Source organism: Mobula hypostoma, chromosome 21 (genome assembly GCF_963921235.1).
Source record: "Mobula hypostoma chromosome 21, sMobHyp1.1, whole genome shotgun sequence".
In the NCBI taxonomy this organism is placed as follows: Eukaryota; Metazoa; Chordata; class Chondrichthyes; order Myliobatiformes; family Myliobatidae; genus Mobula; species Mobula hypostoma.
In genome coordinates this window covers 7,546,651-7,570,787 of record NC_086117.1, presented here as the reverse complement: position 1 = coordinate 7,570,787, position 24,137 = coordinate 7,546,651, and the positions used below count along the sequence as shown (strand labels likewise).

The following is a 24,137-nucleotide window of genomic DNA, read 5'->3' as shown; positions in this document are numbered from 1 at the left end:
ACAAAATCATTGTGTCTTCCCCAATCAGAATTCTTGGATGAACCATGGCATGGGCAATCAGTGGCATTCAGATCTGGCGACCAAGTAAGTTACAAGAGGTCCAACTACGATCTCTGTAAAGCCATCTCACAGGCGAAGTGGCATTTTCGGACCAAACTTGAATCATTGAAGAATGTTTGACAGCTGTGGCAGGGCTTGAATGTTATTATTTGTTACAAAGTGAAATCAAGTGACATAAGCGACAACAGAACTTCACTTCCAGATGAGCTCAATGCCTTTTGAGCCTGAGGTATGCAGGTTTTTCCAATGAGTAGACAGCCACAAGGATGCGGGATCAGGTGGCATCCCAGGGTAGGTACTCAGAATGTGCAAGACTGTGTTTGCAGACATTTAGTCTCTCCCTCTCCCAGTGTAGAGTGTGCTCCTGCTTCAAAACATCCACCATTGTCCCTGTACTTAAAAGACCAAGGTAACATGTCTGAATGACTGGTGGTCTGTCGCACTCACCTCAATTATAAGCAAATGTTTGAGAGGCTGGTCAAGGACTACATCTGCAGCATGCTACCACCCACACTGGACCCTTACAATTCGCCTACTCACACAAGCAATCGACAGATGATGCAATAAGCGCAGCTCTACACACCGTCCTTACACACCTGGAGAGGAGGGATGCTTATGTGAGAATGCTGTTCTTGGACTACAGTTCGGCATTCAACACCATAATTCCCTCCAGGCTTGACATGAAGCTCAGAGGACTCGGCCTTCACCCTGCCTTCTGTTGCTGGATCCTGGACTTCCTGTTAGTTAGGTCTTCCCTCACCTCAGCCCCTCTGACCCTCAACACAGGAATCCCCCCAGGGCTGTGTCCTAAGCCCCCTCATTTATTCTGTGTATACCCATGATTGTGTCACTATCCACAGCTCCAATCTGCTAGTTAAATTTGTAAAATGATAGAACATAGAAATTTATAGCATATAACCTACTCCAGAGACTGCCTAAAATTTCCCTAGCACATAGCTCTCTATTGTTCTGAGCTCCATGTACCTATCTAAGAGGCTCTTAAAAGACCCTATTGTATCTGCTTCCACTGCTGCAGCCAGCAGTGCATTCCACACATCCACCACTCTGTGTGGAAAAACTTACCCCTGACATCCCCTCAGTACCTATTTCTAAGCACTAAAACTATGCCCCCTCGTGTTAGCCATTTCACCTCTGGGGAAAAAGCCTTTGGCTATGCAAACGATCAATGCCCCTCATCAACTTATACACCTCTATCAGGTCACCTCTCATCATCTGTCGTTCTAAGGAGAAAAGGCCAAGTACACTCAACCTATTCTCATAAGGTACACCTTCCAATCCAGGCAACATCCTTGTAAATCTCCTCTGCACTTTCTCTATAGGATCCACATCCTTCCTGAGGTGACCAGAACTGAACACAGTATTCCAATGATTCTACATTGATTGACCTTATCCCAAATAATAACGAGGCAGACTACAGAGAAGACGTCATCGCCCTGACGCAGTGGTGTCAAGAGACAACCTCTCCCTCAATGTCACAAAAGCAAAGGAGCTGGTTGTGGACTGCACGAGGAATGGAGACAGGCTCACCCCTATATTGACATCAATGGATCTGGGGTTGAGAGGGTAAACAGCTTTAAGTTTCTTGGCATACATATTACTGAGGACCTCACTTGGTTTGTACATACCGGTTGTATGGTGAAAACACTACAACAGCGCCTCTTTCACCTCAGACGGTTGAAGAATTTTGGCATGAATCCCCAAATCCTAAGGACATTCTACAGGGGTATAATTGAGAGCATCCTGACTGTATCCCTGCCTGGTATGGGAACTGTACTTCCCTCAATCGCAGGGCTCTGCAGAGAGTGGTGCGGACAGCTCAGCGCATCTGTGGATGTGAACTTCCCACTATTCAGAACATTTACAACAACAGGTGTGTAAAAAGGGCCTGAAGGATCATTGGGGACCTGAGTCACCCCAACCACAAACTGTTCCAGCTGCTACCATCTGAGAAACAGTACCGCAGCATTAAAGCCCGGACCTACAGGCTCCAGAACAACTTCTTCCATCAGGTCATCAAACTGATTAATTCATACTGGAGCTATATTGACTATTTGGTTGTGTATCTTCTATACATACTATTTATTACAAATTACTAAAATTGCACATTGCACATTCAGACAGAGACATAACAAAGATTTTCACTCATGTATATGAAGGATGTGAGAAATAAAGTCAATTCACTATAGTGGTCCTAAGAAGAATTTGGTAATCTGCCTCCAGTAGCATTTACATCCACAGTGATGAAGTGTTTTGAGAGGTTGGTGATGAAATGTATCAACACCTGCCTGAGAAACGACTTGGATCTGTTCAAATTAGCCTACTAGTACAACAGTAGATGCCATTTCATTGGCTCTTAACTCAACCCTGGTACGTCTGGACAGCACGGATGCATACATTAGGATGCTCTTTATTGACTACAGCTTGGTATTCCATACGATCGTCCCCTGCCCCCCCGCAAAACTAATCAACAGGCTTCAAGACCTTGGCCTCAATACCTCCTTGTGCAACTGGATTCACAGTTTCCTCACTTGCAGACCAGTCATTTTGCATTAGCAGCAACATATCCTCCACAATGTACATCAGTACAGGCGCACCACAAGGCTGTGTGCTTAGCCCCTTGCTCTACTCGCTTTGTACTTATGATTGTGAGGGTAAGCATAGCTCCAACTCCAGTTAAGTTTGCTGATGACACCAGATCAACATAGGAAGGAAGTTGAAGATCTGGCTAACTGGTGCCACAACAACAGTCTCTCATTGAATGTCAGCAAGACCAAGGAGCTGACTGACTTCAGGAGGAGGAGACGAGGTCCAAGGGTGGATCAGAGATGGAGAGGATCAGCAACCTTAAATTCCTCAGTTCTCTTATTTCAGAGGACCTTTCCTGGTTCCGGTATGTAAGTGCAATTACAAAGAAAGCATGGCAGCTCCTCTACTTTAGGAGTTTGTGAAGATTCGGCATAACATCTAAAGCAAATTTCAGCGGAGAGTTTATCTCAGCCTGGTACGGAAACACCAATGTCCTGAGCAGAAAATCCAGCAAAAAGTAAAAGATACCACCCAGGCCATCACGGGTAAAGTCCTCCCCACCACTGAGCACATCTACACAGTGCTGTTGCAGGAAAGTGGCATCCATCATAAAAGATCCCCACCACCAGGCTGAGGAACAGTTATTGCCCGTCAACCATCAGGCTCTTTAACCAGTGGGACAACTTCAGTCAACTTCATGTGTCCCATTACTGTTCCCACAACCTGTGGACTTACTTCACAAGATCACAAGATAAAGGAGCAGAAGTAGGCCATTCATCCCATCGAGTCTGCTCCACAGCTCCCCCATGAGCTAAACTATTCACCCATCTAGTTCCAATTTCCGGCTTTTTCCCCATATCCCTTGATACCCTGACTAATTAGATACCTGTCAATCTCCTCCTTAAACACCCTCAATGATCGGGCCTCCACAGCTGTATGTGGCAACAAATTCCACAAATCCACGACCCTCTGGCTAAAAAAAATTCTCCTCATCCCTGTTTTAACTGGGTACCCTCTAATTCTAAGACTATGGCCTCTTGTCCTGGACTCACCCGCCAAGGGATACAACCTTTCCACATCTACTCTGTCCAACCCTTTCAACATTCGAAATGTTTCTATGAGATCCCCTCTCATTCTTCTATACTCTAATAAATACAGTCCAAGAGCCGACAAACGCTCCTCATACGTTAGCCCCTGCATTCTAGGAATTATCCTCGTAAATCTTCTCTGAACTCTCTCCAACATCAGTACATCCTTTCTAAGATAGGGGGCCCAAAACTGCACACAGTATTCCAAATGAGTTCTCACTAATGCCCTATAGAGCCTCATCAACACCTCCTTACTCTTATACACTATTCCTCTTGAAATGAATGCCAACATAGCATTCGCTTTCCTTACCGCTGATCCAACTTGGTGGTTGACCTTTAGGGTATCCTGCACGAGGACCCCCAAGTCCCTTTGCACTTCTGATTTTTGAATTTTCTCCCCATCTAAATAATAATCTGCCCAATTATTTCTTCTTCCAAAATGTACAACCGTACATTTGTCAATGTTATATCTCATCTGCCATTTCTTTGCCCACTCTCCTAAACTGACTAAGTCTCTCTGCAACCTTTCCGTTTCTTCAACATTTCCTGCTCCTCCACCTTTCTTGGTGTCATCCGCAAATTTAGCCACAAAACCATTTAATCCATAGTCCAAATCATCGATACACATCGTAAAAAGAAGCGGCCCCAACACCGGCCCCTGCGGAACACCACTAGTAACCGACAACCAATCAGCATAGGCTCCCTTTATTCCCACCCTTTGTTTTCTGCCTATCAGCCAATGCTCCACCCATTTCAATATCTTTCCTATAATTCCATTTGCTCTCATCTTATGAAGCAGCCTGATATGCGGCACCTTATCGAAGGCCTTTTGGAAATCCAAATACACAACTTCCACAGCCTCTCCCTTGTCAATCTTATTCGAGATTACCTCAAAAAATTCCAATAAGTTGGTGAGGCAGGATCTTCCCTTCATGAAACCATGCTGGCTTCGGCCTATCTTGTCATGCACCTCGAGGTATTTCATAACCTCGTCCTTGAGGATTGACTCCAATATCTTTCCAACTACCGATGTCAGGCTAATAGGTCTGTAATTTTCTTTTTGCTGCTTCCTTCCTTTCTTAAATAGCGGATCTACATTTGCGACCTTCCAGTCCTCTGGAACCATGCCAGAGTCTATTGATTCCTGGAAGATCATTTCCAATGCTTCCACAATCTCCAAAGCCAGCTCCTTCAGAACCCTTGGGTGCACCTCATCCGGACCGGGAGACTTATCTGTTCTTAGTCCACTTAGCTTCCCAAGCACTTTCTCTCCAGTAATCTTGACTGTACCTAATTCTATTCCCTGATACCTCTGGCTATCAGGTATATTGCTGATGTCTTCCACTGTGAAGACTGCTGCAAAATACTCAATCAGTTCTCCGCCATCTCTTTGTTATCCATTATAATTTCTCCAGCATCATTTTCAATGGGTCCCGTATCTACCCTTGTCACTCTTTTACTCTATTTAAGAATTATTATTTAAGAAAACTCTTAGTATCCTTTTTTATGTTAATCGCCAACTTCCTTTCATAATTCATCTTTTCTTTCCTAATGACTTTCTTAGTTTCCTTCTGCAAGTTTTTAAAAGTCTTCCAGTCCTCATTTTTCCCACTAATTTTTGCTTCCTTGTACGCCGTTTCTTTTGCTTTTATTTTTGCCTTAACCTCTCTCGTTAGCCACATTTGTGCCATTTTTCCATTCATGATTTTCTTTTTTCTTGGAATATATTTTTCCTTTATTTTCCTTATTTCTTGTAGGAATTTCATCCAATTCTGCTCTGCCGTCCCTCCATTCAGCTTACTTTTCCAATCGACTTGGGCCAGTTCCTCTCTCATACCACTGTAATTTCCCCTGTTCCACTGAAATATTGATACACCTGATACCAGCTTCTCCTTTTCAAATTTGAAACTGAACTCAATCATACTATGATAACTACTTCCAAGGGGTTCCTTTACCTCCAGCTCCCTAATCGCCTCAGGTTCGTTACACAGCACCCAATCCAAAACAGCCGGTCCCCTGGTGGGCTTCTGGACAAGCTGCTCCAAAAGCCATCCTGTAGGCATTCTACAAACTCCCTCTCCTGAGATCCATTACCTTCCTGACTTTCCCAATCCACTTTCATATTAAAATCCCCCATAATTATCTTGACATTTTCCTTTTTCTATTTCCAGCTGCAACTTGTAGTCCACGTCCCGGCTGCTGTTTGGAGGCCTGTATATAACTGCTATTAGTGTCTTTTTACCCTTGCCATTTCTTAATTCTACCCATAAGGATTCTACCTCTTCTGATCCTATGTCCCTTCTTTCTGTTGATTTGATATCGTTACTTAACATCAGGGCCATGCCACCCCCTTTACCTACCTTCCTATCTTTCCTATACACTGTGTATCCTTGGATATTCAGCTCCCAATCACATCCATCATTTAGCCATGACTCGGTGATGGCCACAATGTCATATCTTTTAACCTGCAGCTGTGCAGCAAGGTCATCCACTTTATTTCTAATGCTGCGTGCATTTAAGTACAGTACATTTAGATCTGTATCTGTTGCCGATTTTGCTATATTTCTATTTTGCAGCAAATTATCCTATATATTCACTGACCTGTCCTTCTTGCCATCTTTGCTGCACAGTATTTTTGACTTATTTCTATTTTCCTCTTCCTCGACCCTAACACCCTAACACCTTGGTTTCCTTCCCCTTGCCAACTTAGTTTAAACCCTCCCTAACAGCTATATTAAACAGTCCCAATATCAAGATATTAGTACCTTTTGAGTTCAGGTGTAATCCATCTTTTTTGTATAAGTCATACCTTCCCCAAAATATGGACTCTTTATCTTCCATTTATAAGGACTCTTCATCTCATGTTCTCAATATTTATTACTTTTTTTTTGTATTTGTACCTTTCTCTTTTGCACTTTGTCAGTCCTGTTGGGTGCGGTCTTACAATTATTTGTTTCTTGGATTTATTGAGTATGCCTACAAGAAAACAAATCTCAGGGTTGTATATGGTGACATGTACGTACTTTGATAATGAATTTACTTTGGACAAGTATGCAGAAAGGTGCTGGAAAAAGGACAGCAATATCATGAAGGATCCCACCCATTCTGCTCATGGACTGTTTGGCTCACTCTCATCATGGAGAAGGTTACATAGGACACCAGACTCAAACACTTATTTTCCCCAAGAAGTAAGGCGGATCAACACCTTCACCCACTAACTGATCCCACAACAACTACTTTTATCATTTCCTGTCAGTCGCCTTATGTAAAGACATTCCTCTGCATAGAGGCAATCTACAGTGGTGCTGGAAAATTTGTGAACCCTGTAGAATTTTCAGTTTCTGCATAATTATGACCTAAAAAGTGATCAGATCTTCACATGTCCTAAAACGAGATAAAGAGAACCCAATTAAATAAATAACTCAAAAACATTATACTTGTTCATTTACTTATTGCAAAAAATTGCCCATTATTACATATATTTGTTGGGAAAAAGTATGTGAACCTTTGCTTTCAGTAACTGGTGTGACCCCCTTGTACAGCAATAATTTCAACCAAATGTTTCTGGTAACTGTTGATCAGTCCTGCACATCGGCTTAGAGGAATTTTAGGCTATTCCTCCTTACAAAACTACTTCATCTCTGGAATGTTGGTGGGCTTCTTTGCATGAACTACTTGCTTCAGGTCCTTCCACAACATTTCTATAGGATTGCCAGGACTTTGACTCGGCCATTACAAAACACAAATTTTCTTCTTTTAAAACCATTTTGTTGCTGATTTACTCTTGTCTTTTGGATCATTGTCTTGTTGCATTATACAACTTCTATTAAGCGTCAGGTGATGGACTTGCTACCCTGATATTCTGCTGTAAAATGTATTGATACAATTTTGAATTCATTGTTCCCTCAATGATTGCAAGCTATCCAGATCCTGAGGTAGCTAAGCAACCCCAAACCATGATACTCCTTCCACCATGCTTCTCAGTCGGGATGAGATTTTGGTGCTAGTGTGCAGTGATTTTTTTCCTCCAAACATAGCAATGTGCATTTCTGCCGAAAAGTTTATCTTTACTGTTTATCAATACTGTTGCAGAACATCCAGCTGGTCTTTTGCAAACTTGAGACGTGCAGAAATGTTTTTTGTTTTGGAGAGCTGTGGTTTCCTTTGTGGTGTCCTTCCATGAACACCATTCTTGTGAAGTGCTTTTCTTGTAGTGGACACATGAACAGAGACTTTAGCGAATTCTAGAGATTTCTGCAGGTCTTTTGCTGTTACCCTCCAGGATTGCACGTTGTCTCTTGGTATGATCTCTGCAGGATGTCCACTCCTAGGGAAGAGTTTCCTCCATTTTTGTAGACAATTTCTCTTACTGTGGTGTGATAAATAACCCGGGTCTTTTAGAAATGCTCTTGTAGCCTTTTCCTGCTTCATGCATCTCTGCAATTCTTCTAAGGTCCTCTGAAAGTTGTTTTGATTGAAGCATGGTGCAATAAACAGATCTTTCTTGAGAACAAGAAAGGCGTGTGACATCGGGCAGTGAAGCGCAGAAGATTTAAAAGGAACACACCCTTATACAGCGGGCTGCGTCGTTTTGCAGGCGGCAGAGTGAGCCAGGAGCAAAGTGAAGGCTTAAAGGCTTTAGGTGGAAACGGGCGAGGCAAAGTAGGTTTGGTTATCAATTTTTCCTGTTATTTGAGGAAAGGGGGAAGTACGAGTGTGAGGGCAGCTTGTTGTTCTCTGTGTCGGATGTGGGAGGTCCTGGAGTCTCCCAGCCTCCTGGATGTCCACATCTGTGCCAGGTGCGCCGAGCTGCAGCTCCTAAGGGACCGTGTTAGGGAACTGGAGCTGCAGCTCGATGATCTTTGTCTGGTCAGGAAGAGTGAGGAGTTGATAGAGAGGAGTTACAGTAAAGTGGTCACACTGGAGCCATGGGAGGCAGACAAGTGGGTCATGGTTAGGAGGGGGAAGGGGAAGGGGAAGTGTCAGGTATTAGAGAGTACCCCAGTGGCTGTGCTCCTTGACAATAAGTACTCCTGTTTGAGTACTGTTGGGGGGCGGGGGACAGCTTATCTGGGGGAAGCAGCAGTGGCCGTGCCTTCGGCACAGAGTCCGGCCCTGTAGCTCAGAAGGGTGGGGAAAGGAAGAGGAGGGCAGTAGTAATAGGGGACTTGATAGTTAGGGGGTCAGTTAGGCGATTCTGTGGACGCAGTCAGGAGACCCGGATGGTTGTTTGCCTACCTGGTGCCAGGGTCTGGGATGTTTCTGATCGCATCCAAGATATCCTGAAGTGGGAGGGTGAGGAGCCAGAGGTCATGGTACATGTAGGTACCAATGACATGGGTAGGAAAAGGGAAGAGGTCCTGAAAGGAGAATATAGGGAGTTAGGAAGGGAGTTAAGAAGAAGGACCGCAAAGGTAGTAATCTCGGAATTATTGCCTGTGCCATGCAACAGTGAGAGTAGGAATGCAGTGAGGTGGAGGATAAATGCGTGGCTGAGGGATTGGAGCAGGGGGCAGGGATTCAAGTTTCTGGATCATTGGGACCTCTTGGCACAGGTGTGACCTGTACAAAAAGCACGGGTTGCACTTGAATCTTAGGGGGACCAATATCCTGGCGGGGAGATTTGCGAAGGCTAGTGGGGAGACTTTAAACTACAATGATTGTGGGTTGGGAATCAAATTGAAGAGACTAGGAGAGAGGAGGTTAGTTCACAAATAGAGAAAGCTAGTAGACAGCGTGTGAGGGAGGATAGGCAGGGGACAGAATGGGAGCGCTCAGACTCAAGATGTAGGGGAGAAGGAAGAAAAAGATGAAGTTGTTGGCACTATTAGGGATAAACAGTAAGAGTAAGAGGTGGAGAGTTTCTTAAATGCATCTATTTTAATGCTAGGAGCATTGTAAGAAAGGTGGATGAACTCAGAGCATGCATTAATACCTGGAAATATGATGATGTAGCTTTTAGTGAAACATGGTTGCAGGAGGGGTGTGATTGACAACTAAATATTCCTGGATTTCATTGCTTCAGGTGTGATAGAATCGGAGGGACAAGAGGGGGAGATGTTGCATTGCTTGTGAGAGAAAATATTACAGCGGTGCTTTGGCAGGATAGATTAGAGGACTTGTCTAGGGAGGCTGTTTGGGTGGAATTGAGGAATGGGAAAGGTGTAGTAAAGCTTATAGGGGTGTATTATATACCACCTAATGGGGAGCGAGAATTAGAGGAGCAAATTTTTAAGGAGATAGCAGATATTTGTAGTAAGCACAAGGTTGTTATTGTGAGAGATTTTAATTTTCCACACATAGACTGGGAACCCCTTTCTGTAAAAGGACTGGATGGTTTGGAGTTTGTAAAATGTATGCAAGATAGTTTTTTGCAGCAATGCATACAGGTAACAACTAGAGAAGTGGCAGTGTTAGATCTCCTGTTAGGGAATGAGATAGGTCAGGTGACAGAGGTATGTGTTGGGAGCACTTCGGGTCCAGTGCTCACAATGCCATTGGTTTCAATTTAATTATGGAGAAGGATAGGACTGGACCCAGGGTTGAGATTTTTGATTGGAAAAAGGCTAACTTTGAGGAGATGCGAAAGGATTTAGAAGGAGTGGATTAGGACAATTTCTTTTATGGGAAGGATGTAATAGAAAAATGGAGGTAATTTAAAGGTGAAATTTTGAGGGTACAGAATCTTTATGTTCCTGTTAGGTTGAAAGGAAAGGTCAAAAGTTTTAGAGAGCCCTGGTTTTCAAGGGATATTGGAAACTTGGTTTGGAAAAAGAGAGAGATCTACAATAAATATAGGCAACTTGGAGTAAATGAGGTGCTCAAGGAATATAAAGAATGTAAAAAGAATCTTAAGAAAGAAATTAGAAAAGCTAAAAGATATGAGGTTGCTTTGGCAAGTAAGGTGAAAATAAATCCAAAGGGTTTCTACAGTTATATTAATAGCAAAAGGATAGTGAGGGATAAAATTCGTCCCTTAGAGAATCAGAGTGGACGGCCATGTGCGGAGCCAAAAGAGATGGGGGAGATTTTGAACAATTTCTTTTCTTCGGTATTTACTAAGGAGAAGAATATTGAATTGTGTAAGGTAAGGGAAACAAGGTTAGTTATGGAAACTATGATGATTAAAGAAGAGGAAGTACTGGTGCTTTTAAGGAATGTAAAACTGGATAAGTCTACGGGTCCTGACAGGATATTCCCTAGGACCTTGAGGGAAGTTAGTGTGGAAATAGCAGGGGCTCTGACAGAAGTATTTCAAATGTCGTTAGAAACGGGGATGGTGCCAGAGGATTGGTGTATTGCTCATGTTATTCCATTGTTTAAAAAGGGTTCTAAGAGTAAATCTAGCAATTATCGGCCTGTGAGTTTGACGTCAGTGGTGGGTAAATTGATGGAAAGTATTCTTAGAAATGGTATATATAATTATCTGGATAGACAGGGTCTGATTAGGAACAGTCAACATGGATTTGTGCGTGGAAAGTCATGTTTGACAAATCTTATTGAATTTTTTGAAGAGGTTGCTAGGAAAGTTGACGAGGGTAAAGCGGTGGATGTTGTCTATATGGACTTCAGTAAGGCCTTTGACAAAGTTCCACATGGAAGGTTAATTAGGAAGGTTCAGTCGTTAGGTATTAATATTGAAGTAGTAAAATGGATTCAGCAGTGGCTGGATGGGAGATGCCAGAGAGTAGTGGTGGATAACTGTTTGTCAGATTGGAGGCCAGTAACTAGTGGTGTGCCTCAGGGATCTGTACTGGGTCCAATGTTGTTTGTGATATATATTAATGATCTGGATGATGGGGTGGTAAATTGAATGAGTAAGTATGCAGATGATAGTAAGATGGGTGGAATTGTGGATAAGGAAGTAGGTTTTCAAAGCTTGCAGAGAGATTTAGGCCAGTTAGAAGAGTGGGCTGAAGGAAGGCAGATGGAGTTTAATGCTAATAAATGTGAGGTGCTACATTTTGGTAGGACTAATCAAAATAGGACATATATGGTAAATGGTAGGGCATTGAAGAATGCAGTAGAACGGAGGGATCTAGGAATAATAGTACGTAGTTCCCTGAAGGTGGAATCTCATGTGGATAGGATGGTGAAGAAAGCTTTTGGTATGCTGGCCTTTATGAAACAGCATTGAGTATAGGAGTTGGGATGTAATGCTGAAATTGTGCAAGGCATTGGTAAGGCCAAATTTGGAGTATTGTGTACAGTTTTGGTCACCGAATTATAGGAAAGATGTCTACAAAATTGAGAGAGTACAGAGAAGATTTACTAGAATGTCACCTGGGTTTCATCTCCTAAGTTACAGAGAAAGGTTGAACAAGTTGAGTCTTTATTCTTTGGAGCGTAGAAGGTTGAGGGGGGACTTAATATAGGTATTTAAAATTATGAGGGGGATAAATAGAGTTGACGTTGATAGGCTTTTTCCATTGAGAGTGGGGGAGATTCGAACAAGAGGACATGAGTTGAGAGTTGAAGGGCAAAAGTTTAGGGGTAACATGAGTGGTAGCTGTGTGGAACGAGCTTCCAGCAGAAGTGGTTGAGGCAGGTTCGATGTTGTCATTTAAAGTTAAGTTGGATAGCTATATGGACAGGAAAGGAATGGAGGGTTATGGACTGAGTGCAGGTTGGTGGGACTAGGTGAGAGTAAGAGTTCGGCACGGACTAGAAGGGCCAAGGTGACCTGTTTCCGTGCTGTAATTGTTATATGGTTATATGGTTAACAACAGGCTCTGTCAGTAACTTCGTGTGTCTTTTCTTTATATAGGGCAGGGTACCACTGCACTGCACACCTCCAATCTCATCTCGTTGATTGGAACACCTGATTCCAAATAGCTTTTGTAGAAGACATTACCCCAGAGGTCCATACTTCTACCAACAAATACATGTAATATTGGATCATTTTTCTCAATATATAAATGAACAAGTGTAATGATCGCATCCAAGATATCCTGAAGTGGGAGGGTGAGGAGCCAGAGGTCGTGGTACATATAGGTACCAATGACACAGGTAGGAAAAGGGAAGAGGTCCTGAAAGGAGAATATAGGGAGTTAGGAAGGGAGTTGAGAAAAAGGACCGCAAAGGTAGTAATCTGGGGATTACTGCCTGTGGCACGCGACAGTGAGAGTAGGAATTCAGTGAGGTGGAGGATAAATGCGTGGCTGAGGGATTGGAGCAGGGGGCAGGGATTCAAGTTTTTGGATCATTGCGACCTCTTTTGGCGCAGGTGTGACCTGCACAAAAAGGACGGGTTACACTTGAATCCTAGGGGGACCAATATCCTGTCAGGGAGATTTGTGAGGGCTACTGAGGTGACTTTAAACTAGAATGGTTGGGGGGTGGGAATCAAATTGAAGAGACTAGGAGAGAGGAGGTTAGTTCACAACAGGGGGGTGGGAACCAGTGCAGAGAGACAGAGGGGTGTAAAATGAGGGTGGAAGCAAAAAGTAGTAAGGTGAAAACTAAAAGTGGCAGGCCGGCAAATCCAGGGCAAAAATCAGAAAGTGCCACTTTTCAGCATAATTGTATAAGGGCTAAGGGTGTTGTAAAAGCGAGCCTGAAGGCTTTGTGTGTCAATGCAAGGAGCTTTGGTAACAAGGTGGATGAATTAAAAGTGCAGATTGTTATTAATGAGTATGATATGGTTGGGATCACAGAGACATGGCTCCAGGGTGACCAAGGATGGGAGCTCAACATTCAGGGATATTCAATATTCAGGAGGGATAGACATGAAAGAAAAGGAGGTGGGGTAGCATTACTGGTTAAGGAGGAGATTAACGCAATAGAAAGGAAGGACATTAGGAATGTGGAATCGATATGGGTAGAGCTGCATAACACTAAGGGGCAGAAAACGCTGGTGGGAGTTGTGTACAGGCCACCTAACAGTAGTAGTGAGGTTGGGGATGGTATTAAACAGGAAATTAGAAATGTGTGCAATGAAGGAACAGCAGTTATAATGGGTGACTTCAATCTACATGTAGATTGGGTGAACCAAATTGGTAAGGGTGCTGAGGAAGAGGATTTCTTAGAATGTATGCGGGATGGTTTTTTGAACCAACATGTCGAGGAACCAACTAGAAAGCAGGGTATTCTAGACTGGGTATTGAGCAATGAGGAAGGGTTAATTAGCAATCTTGTCGTGAGAGGCCCCTTGGGTAAGAGTGACCATAATATGGTGGAATTCTTCATTAAGATGGAGAGTGACATAGTTAATTCAGAAACAAAGGTTCTGAACTTAGAGGGGTAACTTTGAAGGTATGAGACGTGAATTAGCTAAGATAGACTGGCAAATGACACTTAAAGGGTTGACAGTGGATATGCAATGGCAAGCATTTAAAGATCGCATGGATGATCTACAACAATTGTTCATCCCAGTTTAGCAAAAGAATAAATCAAGGAAGGTAGTGCACCCGTAGCTGACAAGGGAAATTAGGGATAGTATCAATTCCAAAGAAGAAGCATACAAATTAGCCAGAAAAAGTGGCTCACCTGAGGACTGGGAGAAATTCAGAGTCCAGCAGAGGAGGACAAAGGGCTTAATTAGGAAGGGGAAAAAAAGATTATGAGAGAAAACTAGCAGGGAACATAAAAACTGACTGTAAAAGCTTTTATAGATATGTGAAAAGAAAAAGATTGGTTAAGACAAATGTGGGTTCCCTACAGACAGAAACAGGTGGATTGATTATGGGGAGCAAGGACATGGCAGACCAATTGAATAACTACTTTGGTTCTGTCTTCACTAAGGAGGACATAAATAATCTTCCGGAAATAGTAGGGGACAGAGGGTCCAGTGAGATGGAGGAACTGAGGGAAATGCATGTTAGTAGGGAAGTGGTGTTAAGTAAATTGAAGGGATTAAAGGCAGATAAATCCCCAGGGCCAGGTGGTCTGCATCCCAGAGTGCATAAGGAAATAGCCCAAGAAATAGTGGATGCATTAGTGATAATTTTTCAAAACTCTTTAGATTCTGGACTAGTTCCTGAGGATTGGAGGGTGGCTAATGTAACCCCACTTTTTAAAAAAGGAGGGGGAGAGAAACCGGGGAATTATAGACCGGTTAGCCTAACATCAGTGGTGGGGAAAATGCTAGAGTCAGTTATCAAAGATGTGATAACAGCACATTTGGAAAGTGGTGAAATCATCGGACAAAGTCAGCATGGATTTGTGAAAGGAAAATCATGTCTGACGAATCTCATAGAATTTTTTGAGGATGTAGCTAGTAGAGTGGATAGGGGAGAACCAGTGGATGTGGTATATTTGGATTTTCAAAAGGCTTTTGACAAGGTCCCACACAGGAGATTAGTGTGCAAACTTAAAGCACACAGTATTGGGGGTAAGGTATTGATGTGGATAGAGAATTGGTTGGCAGACAGGAAGCTAAGAGTGGGCATAAATGGGACCTTTTCAGAATGGCAGGCAGTGACTAGTGGGGTACCGCAAGGCTCAGTGCTGGGACCCCAGTTGTTTACAATATATATTAATGACTTAGACGAGGGAATTAAATGCAGCATCTCCAAGTTTGCGGATGACACGAAGCTGGGTGGAAGTGTTAGCTGTGAGGAGGATGCAGGGTAACTTGGATAGGTTAGGTGAGTGGGCAAATTCATGGCCGATGCAATTTAATGTGGATAAATGTGAGGTTATCCACTTTGGTGGCAAAAACAGGAAAACAGATTATTATCTGAATGGTGGCCGATTAGGAAAAGGGGAGGTGCAATGAGACCTGGGTGTCATTATACACCAGTCATTGAAAGTGGGCATGCAGGTACAGCAGGCAGTGAAAAAGGCGAATGGTATGCTGGTATTCATAGCAAGAGAATTCGAGTACAGGAGCAGGGCATACTACTGCAGTTGTAGAAGTCCTTGGTGAGACCACACCTGGAGTATTGTGTGCAGTTTTGGTCCCCTAATCTGAGGAAAGACATCCTTGCCATAGAGGGAGTACAAAGAAGGTTCACCAGATTGATTCCTGGGATGGCAGGACTTTCATGTGATGAAAGACTGGATCAACTAGGCTTAGACTCGTTGGAATTTAGAAGATTGAGGGGGGTTCTTATTGAAACGTATAAAATCCTAAAGGGATTGGACAGGCTAGATGCAGGAAGATTGTTCCCGATGTTGGGGAAGTCCAGAACGAGGGGTCACAGTTTGAGGATAAAGGGGAAGCCTTTTAGGACCGAGATTAGGAAAAACTTCTTCACACAGAGTGGTGAATCTGTGGAATTCTCTGCCACAGGAAACAGTTGAGGCCAGTTCATTGGCTATATTTAAGAGGGAGTTAGATATGGCCCTTGTGGCTAAAGGGATCAGGGGGTATGGAGGGAAGGCAGGTGCAGGGTTCTGAGTTTGATGATCAGCCATGATCATACTGAATGGCGGTGCAGGCTCAAAGGGCCGAATGGCCTACTCCTGCACCTAATTTCTATGTTTCTGTGTTTTGTGTTATTTAATTGAGTTCTCTTTATCTAGTTTTAGGACTTGTGTGAAGATCTGATCACATTTTAGGTCATGTGCAGTAATAGAGAAAGTTCTACAGGTTTCACAGACTTTCCAGCACCACTGCTATCCTATGTATTTTTATGTTATTATGTTCTATGTTTTTTGTGCTGCATTGGAACTGGAGTAACAATTATTTTGTTCCCCTTTGCACTTGTACACTGGAAATGACATTAAACAATCTTGCATCCTAACACTTCCTATTGTTTTACATATTGTCTCACTGGTTTCCCGTTTGTATCAGTTTCACCTATACCACATGGCCTTCCTTTTCCCCCTGCCATTCTCTCTCACCTAATTTGCCTCTTCCTTTTTTGAAACTCCCCTTTGCAGTTCCATTCACCAAATATACAGGTTTCCCCCACTATCCGAAGGTAGAGTGTTCCTATGAAACGGTTTGTAAGCCGGAATGTCGTAAAGTGAATAAGCAATTACCATTTATTAATATAAAACCTACAATAACAGTAACATATAGTAAAAGCAGGAATGATATGATAAATACACAGCCTATATAAAGTAGAAATACTTTTCTGCAGCACTTTCTAGCGCAGCGAAAATCTCACGGCAGCACTCTCGGCAGAAACACGGCACAAGCGCTCTCGGCAGAAACACTCTCTCCAGTAACCTTTAAGCTATGAAGCTGCCAAATCATACCAAATAACACATAAAAATACACAGCCTATATAAAGTAGAAATAATATATGTACAGTGTAGTTTCACTTACCGGAATTGGGAAGACTCCAATAAATTGCAGTTTCATCAGTTAAACACTTGCTTATACGAATAACCACTTTTTGGCAGTTTCGGTATCAGCTGAAGCACTCTCTCTGGTAAACGTTAAACTATGGAGTTGCCCTCTCCTCAGAAACCGATCAAACCACCCATGACTACCTTTATATTTCCACTTTCGCAACACTTTCATCACCATTGTCCAGTGCTTTCTGTTTCAGCTTATTAAAAAGACTGACTGATTTCTCCTTAAGTATAAGAAAACTTAACAGAACACCACACTTTGTGCACCCATCAATCCACTCAAGCAATAGACTTTCCATTTTATCCATTATTGGATGCCGACTAAGAGAGACCACTTTGCTACGAGCAGAACCAACAGTAACAATGGCAGCTTTCAAAATTCTTTCTCCCTGCGTTTAAATAGTGCAAATGGTGGACGCAGGCAAGTTCAAAGCACGGACAATGTCCTTACTTCATTCACCACGATTGAAACACTTAATTATGTCTAGTTTTACGCTGAGTGTAACACCCTTATAAGCTCTTTTAGGCTTTTACGATAACTTAGAATTCATCTTGCTAACGGATGCACAAAATAAATTGAGATAAAGCACGTGTTTAAGCAGTGGCAGCTAGAAGGCAGTTCCAGGGGAGGAGCTTGGCTGTTCAGGCGCATGCTGCCTTTTTTCATAACAGCAAGATGCCGTAAAGCGAATGTTCGGAAAACGGGGGCCACCTGTATATTAACACAGAAACAAAACTTGTCACCATGATGATGGAGTTCACTGTAGATTGAGATGATTTGATTACTTTCTTATTAACAGTTAAAGACTATACTGGTGAAGTAGCATACTAGATATGGTATTGCACTGGAAATGCTAAAACGATGAATTCAATTTCTATCATACATGTTGTGAAATTGAATTTAGTTAGTATGGGATTACATGAAGGATTAAAACAATGGTTATGTAGGCTGCCTTGCCCAACCTCTGATTCCAGTTGCAACAAAATGGATAATTATCATTCAGGTTAACTGAAGATTCCAAATACATTCTATGACTAAAAGGGAAGTAAGACAGTTGCATTAGCCAGTTAAATTGTATTAGTCATGATTAAATCTAGACACATAAAGTTTTGGGAAATTCAGTTCTACCTGTGACAAGTTGCAAGCTAAAGACATTTATCTTGTTGTAATCTCATACATATGTTACCTCTTTTGACACATTCCACTATTAATGTAGCGCTAAAGTTGTTCTTGCAGCGATGACAGAGACCTGTGCATCTTGAGGCTGCGGTGCAAACATTCTTCTTAAATTTACAAAGTATGCATCGTTATACATGGATGAGGCACTGTATTTTAATTGATGTACAGGCATTCAGCTTATCTGTTCTAGAGCAATCTAGGATGAAAATGTACGGTCATCATGTTTCCTGCATAATTCATAAGCCTTGTAGACCTTCAGGTTTAGTTGATGGCTGGTGGTGTCATGCCTAATACTTCCTTATTTTAGTTAAGGCTTGGTTACCACGGTGACAACCTTGGGGACTACTCTGGAGTTATCCCTGTTGTCATAGAGACCATCCTGAAATAACTCTGTTATCTATAAATACACTAACATAAAGGCTGCTATGATCTTGTAGCTTGTGATGATGGGATTATATACAAGAGAATATTTGAGTGGCTGCTTGTTCCTTATCTCTTATTGCTAAGAACAAACCAGGTCTGATTTGGTGGTGGGCTAATGGATTCTATGGTATAATATGCTATGTTGTTTCCCCTGTTAGTGATGCTTCACTTCAATATATTTGACTTTTATCCTGATATTTTTACAGGTACAGATGTACAGCATTTGGAATCCCCCTCAGTGCTTCAGATGAACTCACTAAACAGTGAGTAATGGTCCAGCAAAATATTGAAGTTGCAGTTTTACTCTTAAATATTTTGTCCATATGTATTTTTGTTCTCTCTACTCAGTCAAGTTATTTGCATAAATCTTGTAAAATGCTATGCTAAATTTCATGGATTGTTAAGTGCCATGTAAGGAGCATTGTACATTAAAATGCCTCCTGTTTTGTTTTTGTCAGTTAATGGTATAACCCCAAAACCTGGACGCTCGGAATATTCTTTTTCCTCCTTCAACCCCACCTCACATCTTCCATCCTTGCCTCTTAAAACTAATGCAAGTTAACTACCTAGGTAAATAGCATTACATGATGAGTCACTTCAAAAATTAAATTCCCTTCCCTTTGTTTCAGTTCCATTATACCCTTGACTCTCTCCATCCTTATTACCTCATTGTCCTTTTTATCTGTATTGCTTCTACATTTACTTCTGGTCCTATGTTGAAATCATCCTCCAACTTTTGTCATTTAAAAAATCAGATCAGGACCTCACTAACTTATACATGTTGTTTGTTGCTCCATTATCACTGATTTGAAGTTCCTATCCTTTTGCTTAATTCCTTTCTGGGCTTGACCATCTCCATTTCTTCACTAATCCTTCCAGAAATCTTGAGCTCGGCTCATTCTGTCCTCTTGTGTGACTGCTTTCCATCCATTGTTCAACCACTGACAGATGTAACAGTGTCTTATGCCGCCCCGTACTTTGAAACTATATCTCAATCTCTCCACACCTTTCACTAAGAGACTTAATCTCTTCCATTAAGATTTACTTATTGTTCCATTCTTTAACTTATCTCTGTACCTTCATAATTTTAAGGTTGTTTGCCTAGATTCTTGCACTCATTCCTTTTGTATTTTGAGTTGATAAATTTGTAAACATGCACCGAAATTGCTAATTATTTTGCTATGTTGCAGGAATGTATTCATCAGATAGCAGCAGTGATCCCTTTTGTAAGGATAATATGCACACAAATGTAATAACAACTATTTTAGTTTATGTCAGTTACTGAAAATGGTGCAAACTTACAATTGGTTGTCATTTTAATACAGAGCACCTGCAAGATTCTAAATAACAGCAAGTGTTGAAACTGTAGACCAGTCAGTTTCTGTGGGGAGAGAAAATGTTTGCATTTCAAGTCAATTTTTTTCATTGAAACTGTAATGTGTTGGATGTTATAGGCCTCAAACAAGTACAAGGTGGTGAAGGGATGTTAGGAAAGGTGGATGCAGTAGTGAAGGCCGATGATAGTTTGGGCAGGGGAAAAGCTCAAGCTTTTGTGTGGAATGCAGAAGAGCAAATGATGAGGAGTAATAGTGTAAGGCAGTAGGGAGAGGATAATAGGACAGGTGAAGAAAAATAGGATTAGAGGAGGCATAAATTGAATTGGAGAGATCAGTGGCTGGATTTGAAATTTGTTGAATTCAAAGTTGATCCTTGAATTCAGTGATGGTGAAAATTCAGCCTATTTTCTTTAGTTTTATAGCATCTGTTTTACTCCAAAAAGGCCATACTGGGTTTATTGGAAGGAGTTGTGATAGAATCTATACTCAAGAAACAAGTAACAGGAACCTATAGTAATAATTGGATTGTGTAGTGTCAACAAGGATTTACGAAACAGAAATTACATTTGACAGATCTGATAAAAGACTCTTTTGCAGTTACAATTAACAGAATAGTTAAGGGGGAAACCAGAGTATACGGCACATTTGATAATTAGAGGGTCTTTGATAAACATAGTACATAGACATCTACAGCACATTACAGGCCTTTTATCCCACAATGTTGTGCCAACCACATAACGTATTCTAGATTGCCTAGAATTTCCATACTACATAGCCCTCCATTTTTCTAAACTCCATGTACCTATCTAAGAGTCTATTAAAAGACCCTATTGTATCCACTTTCATCACCGTCAATGGCAGTGCATTCCATGCACCCACCACTCTCTAAGGGGGAAAACTTACCCCTGACATCCCCACTCTACCCACTTCCAAGCACCTTAAAACTATGCCCCGCTCCTGTTCACCATTTCCACCCTGGGAAAAAGCCTCTGGCAATCCACATGATCAATGCCTGTCATCATGTTGTACACCTCTATCAGGTTACCTCTCATCCTCTGTCGCTCCAAGGAGAAAAGGCCGAGTTCACTCAACCTGTTTTCATAAATCACGCTCTCCAATCCAGGCAAAATCCTTATAAATCTCCTCTGCACTCTGTCTATAGAATCCATATCCTTTCTGTAGTGAGGTGACCAGAACTGAGCACAGTACTCCAAGTGGGGTCTGACCAAGGTCTTGTATAACTCTAACATTACCTCAGGGCTCTTGAACTCAATCCTGCAGTTGATGAATGCCAACACACCATACGTCTTAATGATACCGTCAACCTACGCAGCAGCTTTGAGTGTCATATGACATGGACCTCAAGATCTCTCTGATCCTCCACACTGTCAAGAGTCTAACAATTAATATTATGTTCTGCCTTCTTCAAACTTGACCTACCTAAATGAGCCACTTCACACTTACCTGAGTTGAAAATCTACCACTTCTCAGCCCAGTTCTGCATCCTATCAATGTCTTGCTGTAACTTCTGACACCCCTCCAGACTATCCACAACAGCCCCAACCTTTGTGTCATAAGAAGTCACGAAGAATATTATACACAATTATAACACAAAGTATAGGCAGTCTCTAGATTATGTAAGGGTTTGATTTCTGAGAACTATCTGTAAGCTAATTTCACCCCAAGTCGGATATGTCCATTTTCTATAGCTACCCATATTGTAGTTCTGCATGCTTTTATTAAATAATCACTAACACTGCCAATAATTAAACTATTTGAACATGTATCTTATTAATGAATACTATGAAACACTTATTGCTAACTTCAGAATTGTCTTAAAAATGTATGGAAAATTTGTGTAAAGTTGGACTTCTACAAGTCAGGTTATTCGGTACATAGGAGCCCCTGTATATTCATCCTTGAGTGGGGAGACCAGACCTGGATATGCTATTGCAAGGCTTCTCTTAATATAATTCTATTTAGACATTTTTGCTCAAATACTCTTGTATTTATGGTCAACAAAAACTTGGCTTCCCAATTGCTTGCATTAGCTGTCACTGATTCAGATACAAGGAGACCTAGGTTCCTCTGAGCACCATTACCGTAATCAGCCTAAAATTATTTTAACTCCTTGCACATACTCAAGACACAATATTCCCCACATTGATTCAATTGGTAAACAAATATTTACTTGATTTCCTTATTCAAATCATTGATGTAGATTGTGAATAGCTGGGGCCAGAGCGAAAAATGTTCACCTAGTTGATTCCTGGCCTTGAGGTGCTTGTACTGTGACAGATTAAGCAGGCAGGGATTAAAATCTCCTGTGTAGCATGGTTTGACAGAATAGAAGTGTAGTTGATGTATTCCCCTTGCTGGAATGTGCAGAACTGTGACTCACAATCTCAAGGTAGTGGTGGACATCCAAACCAAATCAAAATAAATCACCCAGAAGGTAGTGAAACTTGAAATTCTTTCCCCAGGGGTGTTGTGAGGAATTAGCTTTGAAGTAAATTTGACAATTTATTTGTAAGTGGAATCAAAGACTATAAAATTCATTGATGAAACTGTAGCTTAGCAACTAGCGTGACACTGTTACAGCTAGGGATGGTGGAATTCAGTTCTGGCATCCTCTGTAAGTAAGGTTAGATACATATACTTTATTGAACCCGAGGGAAATTGTACGTTCCTTTCCACGTGCAAGTGGGTTTCCTCTGGGTACTCTGGTTTCCTTCCACAGTCCAAAGACATACTGTATTGGTTAGTAGGTTAATTGGTCATTGCAAATTGTCCTGTCTAGACTAGGGTTAAACCAGTGGGTTGCTGGGCGGTGCACTTGAAGGGCCTATTCTGTGTAATATCTCGAAATGTCATAAAAGCTTGGCAATAATATTGAATGGCATATACAAGTGTATAGGGCTTCATGACCCAGTCATACCGTTATTTCCCATGTTCTTGTATTAGTTACATGCATTGACTAACTAATATGGGTGTTGAAGAGACTGGTAGAATTCAGTGTAGTGTCTTTTGGCAACCTTGCAAGATATTATCAGGCTCTCCGTGAGCAAGGTTGTAGGAAAATGTTTGCTTGTCTTTATTGTAAGAGGAACTGAGTTCAGGAATAAGGTTGACCTCTTGGCACTGGATTGGACTTGAGGCCTCACCTGCAGCTTTTGTGCAGCTTTGGCCTTTTCTGAGGAAGCATGTTCTTAGCATGGAGGGAGTACAGCAAAGACTAGGTAAATTCTTGGAATAGCAAGGCAGTGTATGGGACAATGTTGGGTTGATTAGGCCTGTATTCACTGTAGTTTAAAAGAAAGTGATTGGATTGCATTAAGATCTATAAAATCATAGCAGGTCTGATCAGATGAATGGAGAGTGTTACCATTAGCTCGGGAGTCCTGAACCAGGGATCACATCCTCAAGATATGGGGTGTACCAATTAGAACTAAGAACAGAAGAAATTTCTTCATCCAAAGGTGATGAGTACTGCAGAATGGAGTGAATATTATTAAATGTATCCATAAAGAAGGTAGATGTGTTTTTTTCCAAAGGGAAGAAGGGATGAATGGAGAAAGTGGGAACAGGGTACTGAAGTGAGCTATCTGCCATGCTTGTACTGAATGGTGGAGAAGAGCTTGCTCCTGACATTTTTTAATGTTACTAGATCTGGCGGTATAAATTTTTCCTTTTTCATCATTTCAATGATTTCATTGTCATTGTTATTTTGAGTCTAGAGCATTACAGCACAGAAACTGGCCCTTGGTCATCTAGTCTGTGCCAACCTTTTATTCTGCCTAGTACCATTGACCCACATTTGGGCCATAGCCCTCCATACTCTTCCCACTATATACTTATCCAAAATTCTCTTAAATGTTGCAGTTGAATCTTCATACACAGTTCCGCTGGCAGATCGTTCCACATTCTCACTGCCCTCTGAGTGAAGTTTTCTTTCAGGTTCTCCTTAAATATTCCACCTTTCACCCTTTGTTGCCTCCTTTTTGCATCCTTGCACATTGTTTGCTCAGCTTTCTCCCAAGTTTTTAAAATACTAAAACAATCTTACTGCCACTTTTTTTCATTGTGCATTCTCTAAATTGTGGACATGAACATTTAATTTGTTAATCTTGTAGAAGGTCGTTTTTGATTTCCTGTGAGTTATAGTTGTGATGAGATGCAAATAACTTTACGATAGCGATTGATTTTCAGGAATCAAAGTATGTTTCTTAAAGTAAGATGTTACTAAAAAAAATC

The 24,137-nt window shown here is 41.6% G+C and overlaps 1 protein-coding gene and 1 long non-coding RNA gene across 2 annotated transcripts in view; one reads left to right on the top strand and one right to left on the bottom strand.

The window, feature by feature from the left end:
• The window catches only part of LOC134359768 (nuclear receptor subfamily 6 group A member 1), a 328,226-nt gene that overhangs the window by 57,317 nt on the left and 246,772 nt on the right, over positions 1-24,137 (top strand). The window contains exon 3 of the mRNA XM_063073379.1: positions 18,753-18,809. Within this exon, the coding sequence (XP_062929449.1) occupies positions 18,753-18,809 (57 nt within the window). The remainder of the gene's footprint in view (positions 1-18,752; positions 18,810-24,137) is intronic.
• LOC134359769 (uncharacterized) overlaps positions 1-24,137 on the bottom strand; it is a 118,925-nt gene that overhangs the window by 47,797 nt on the left and 46,991 nt on the right. The window lies entirely within an intron of this gene.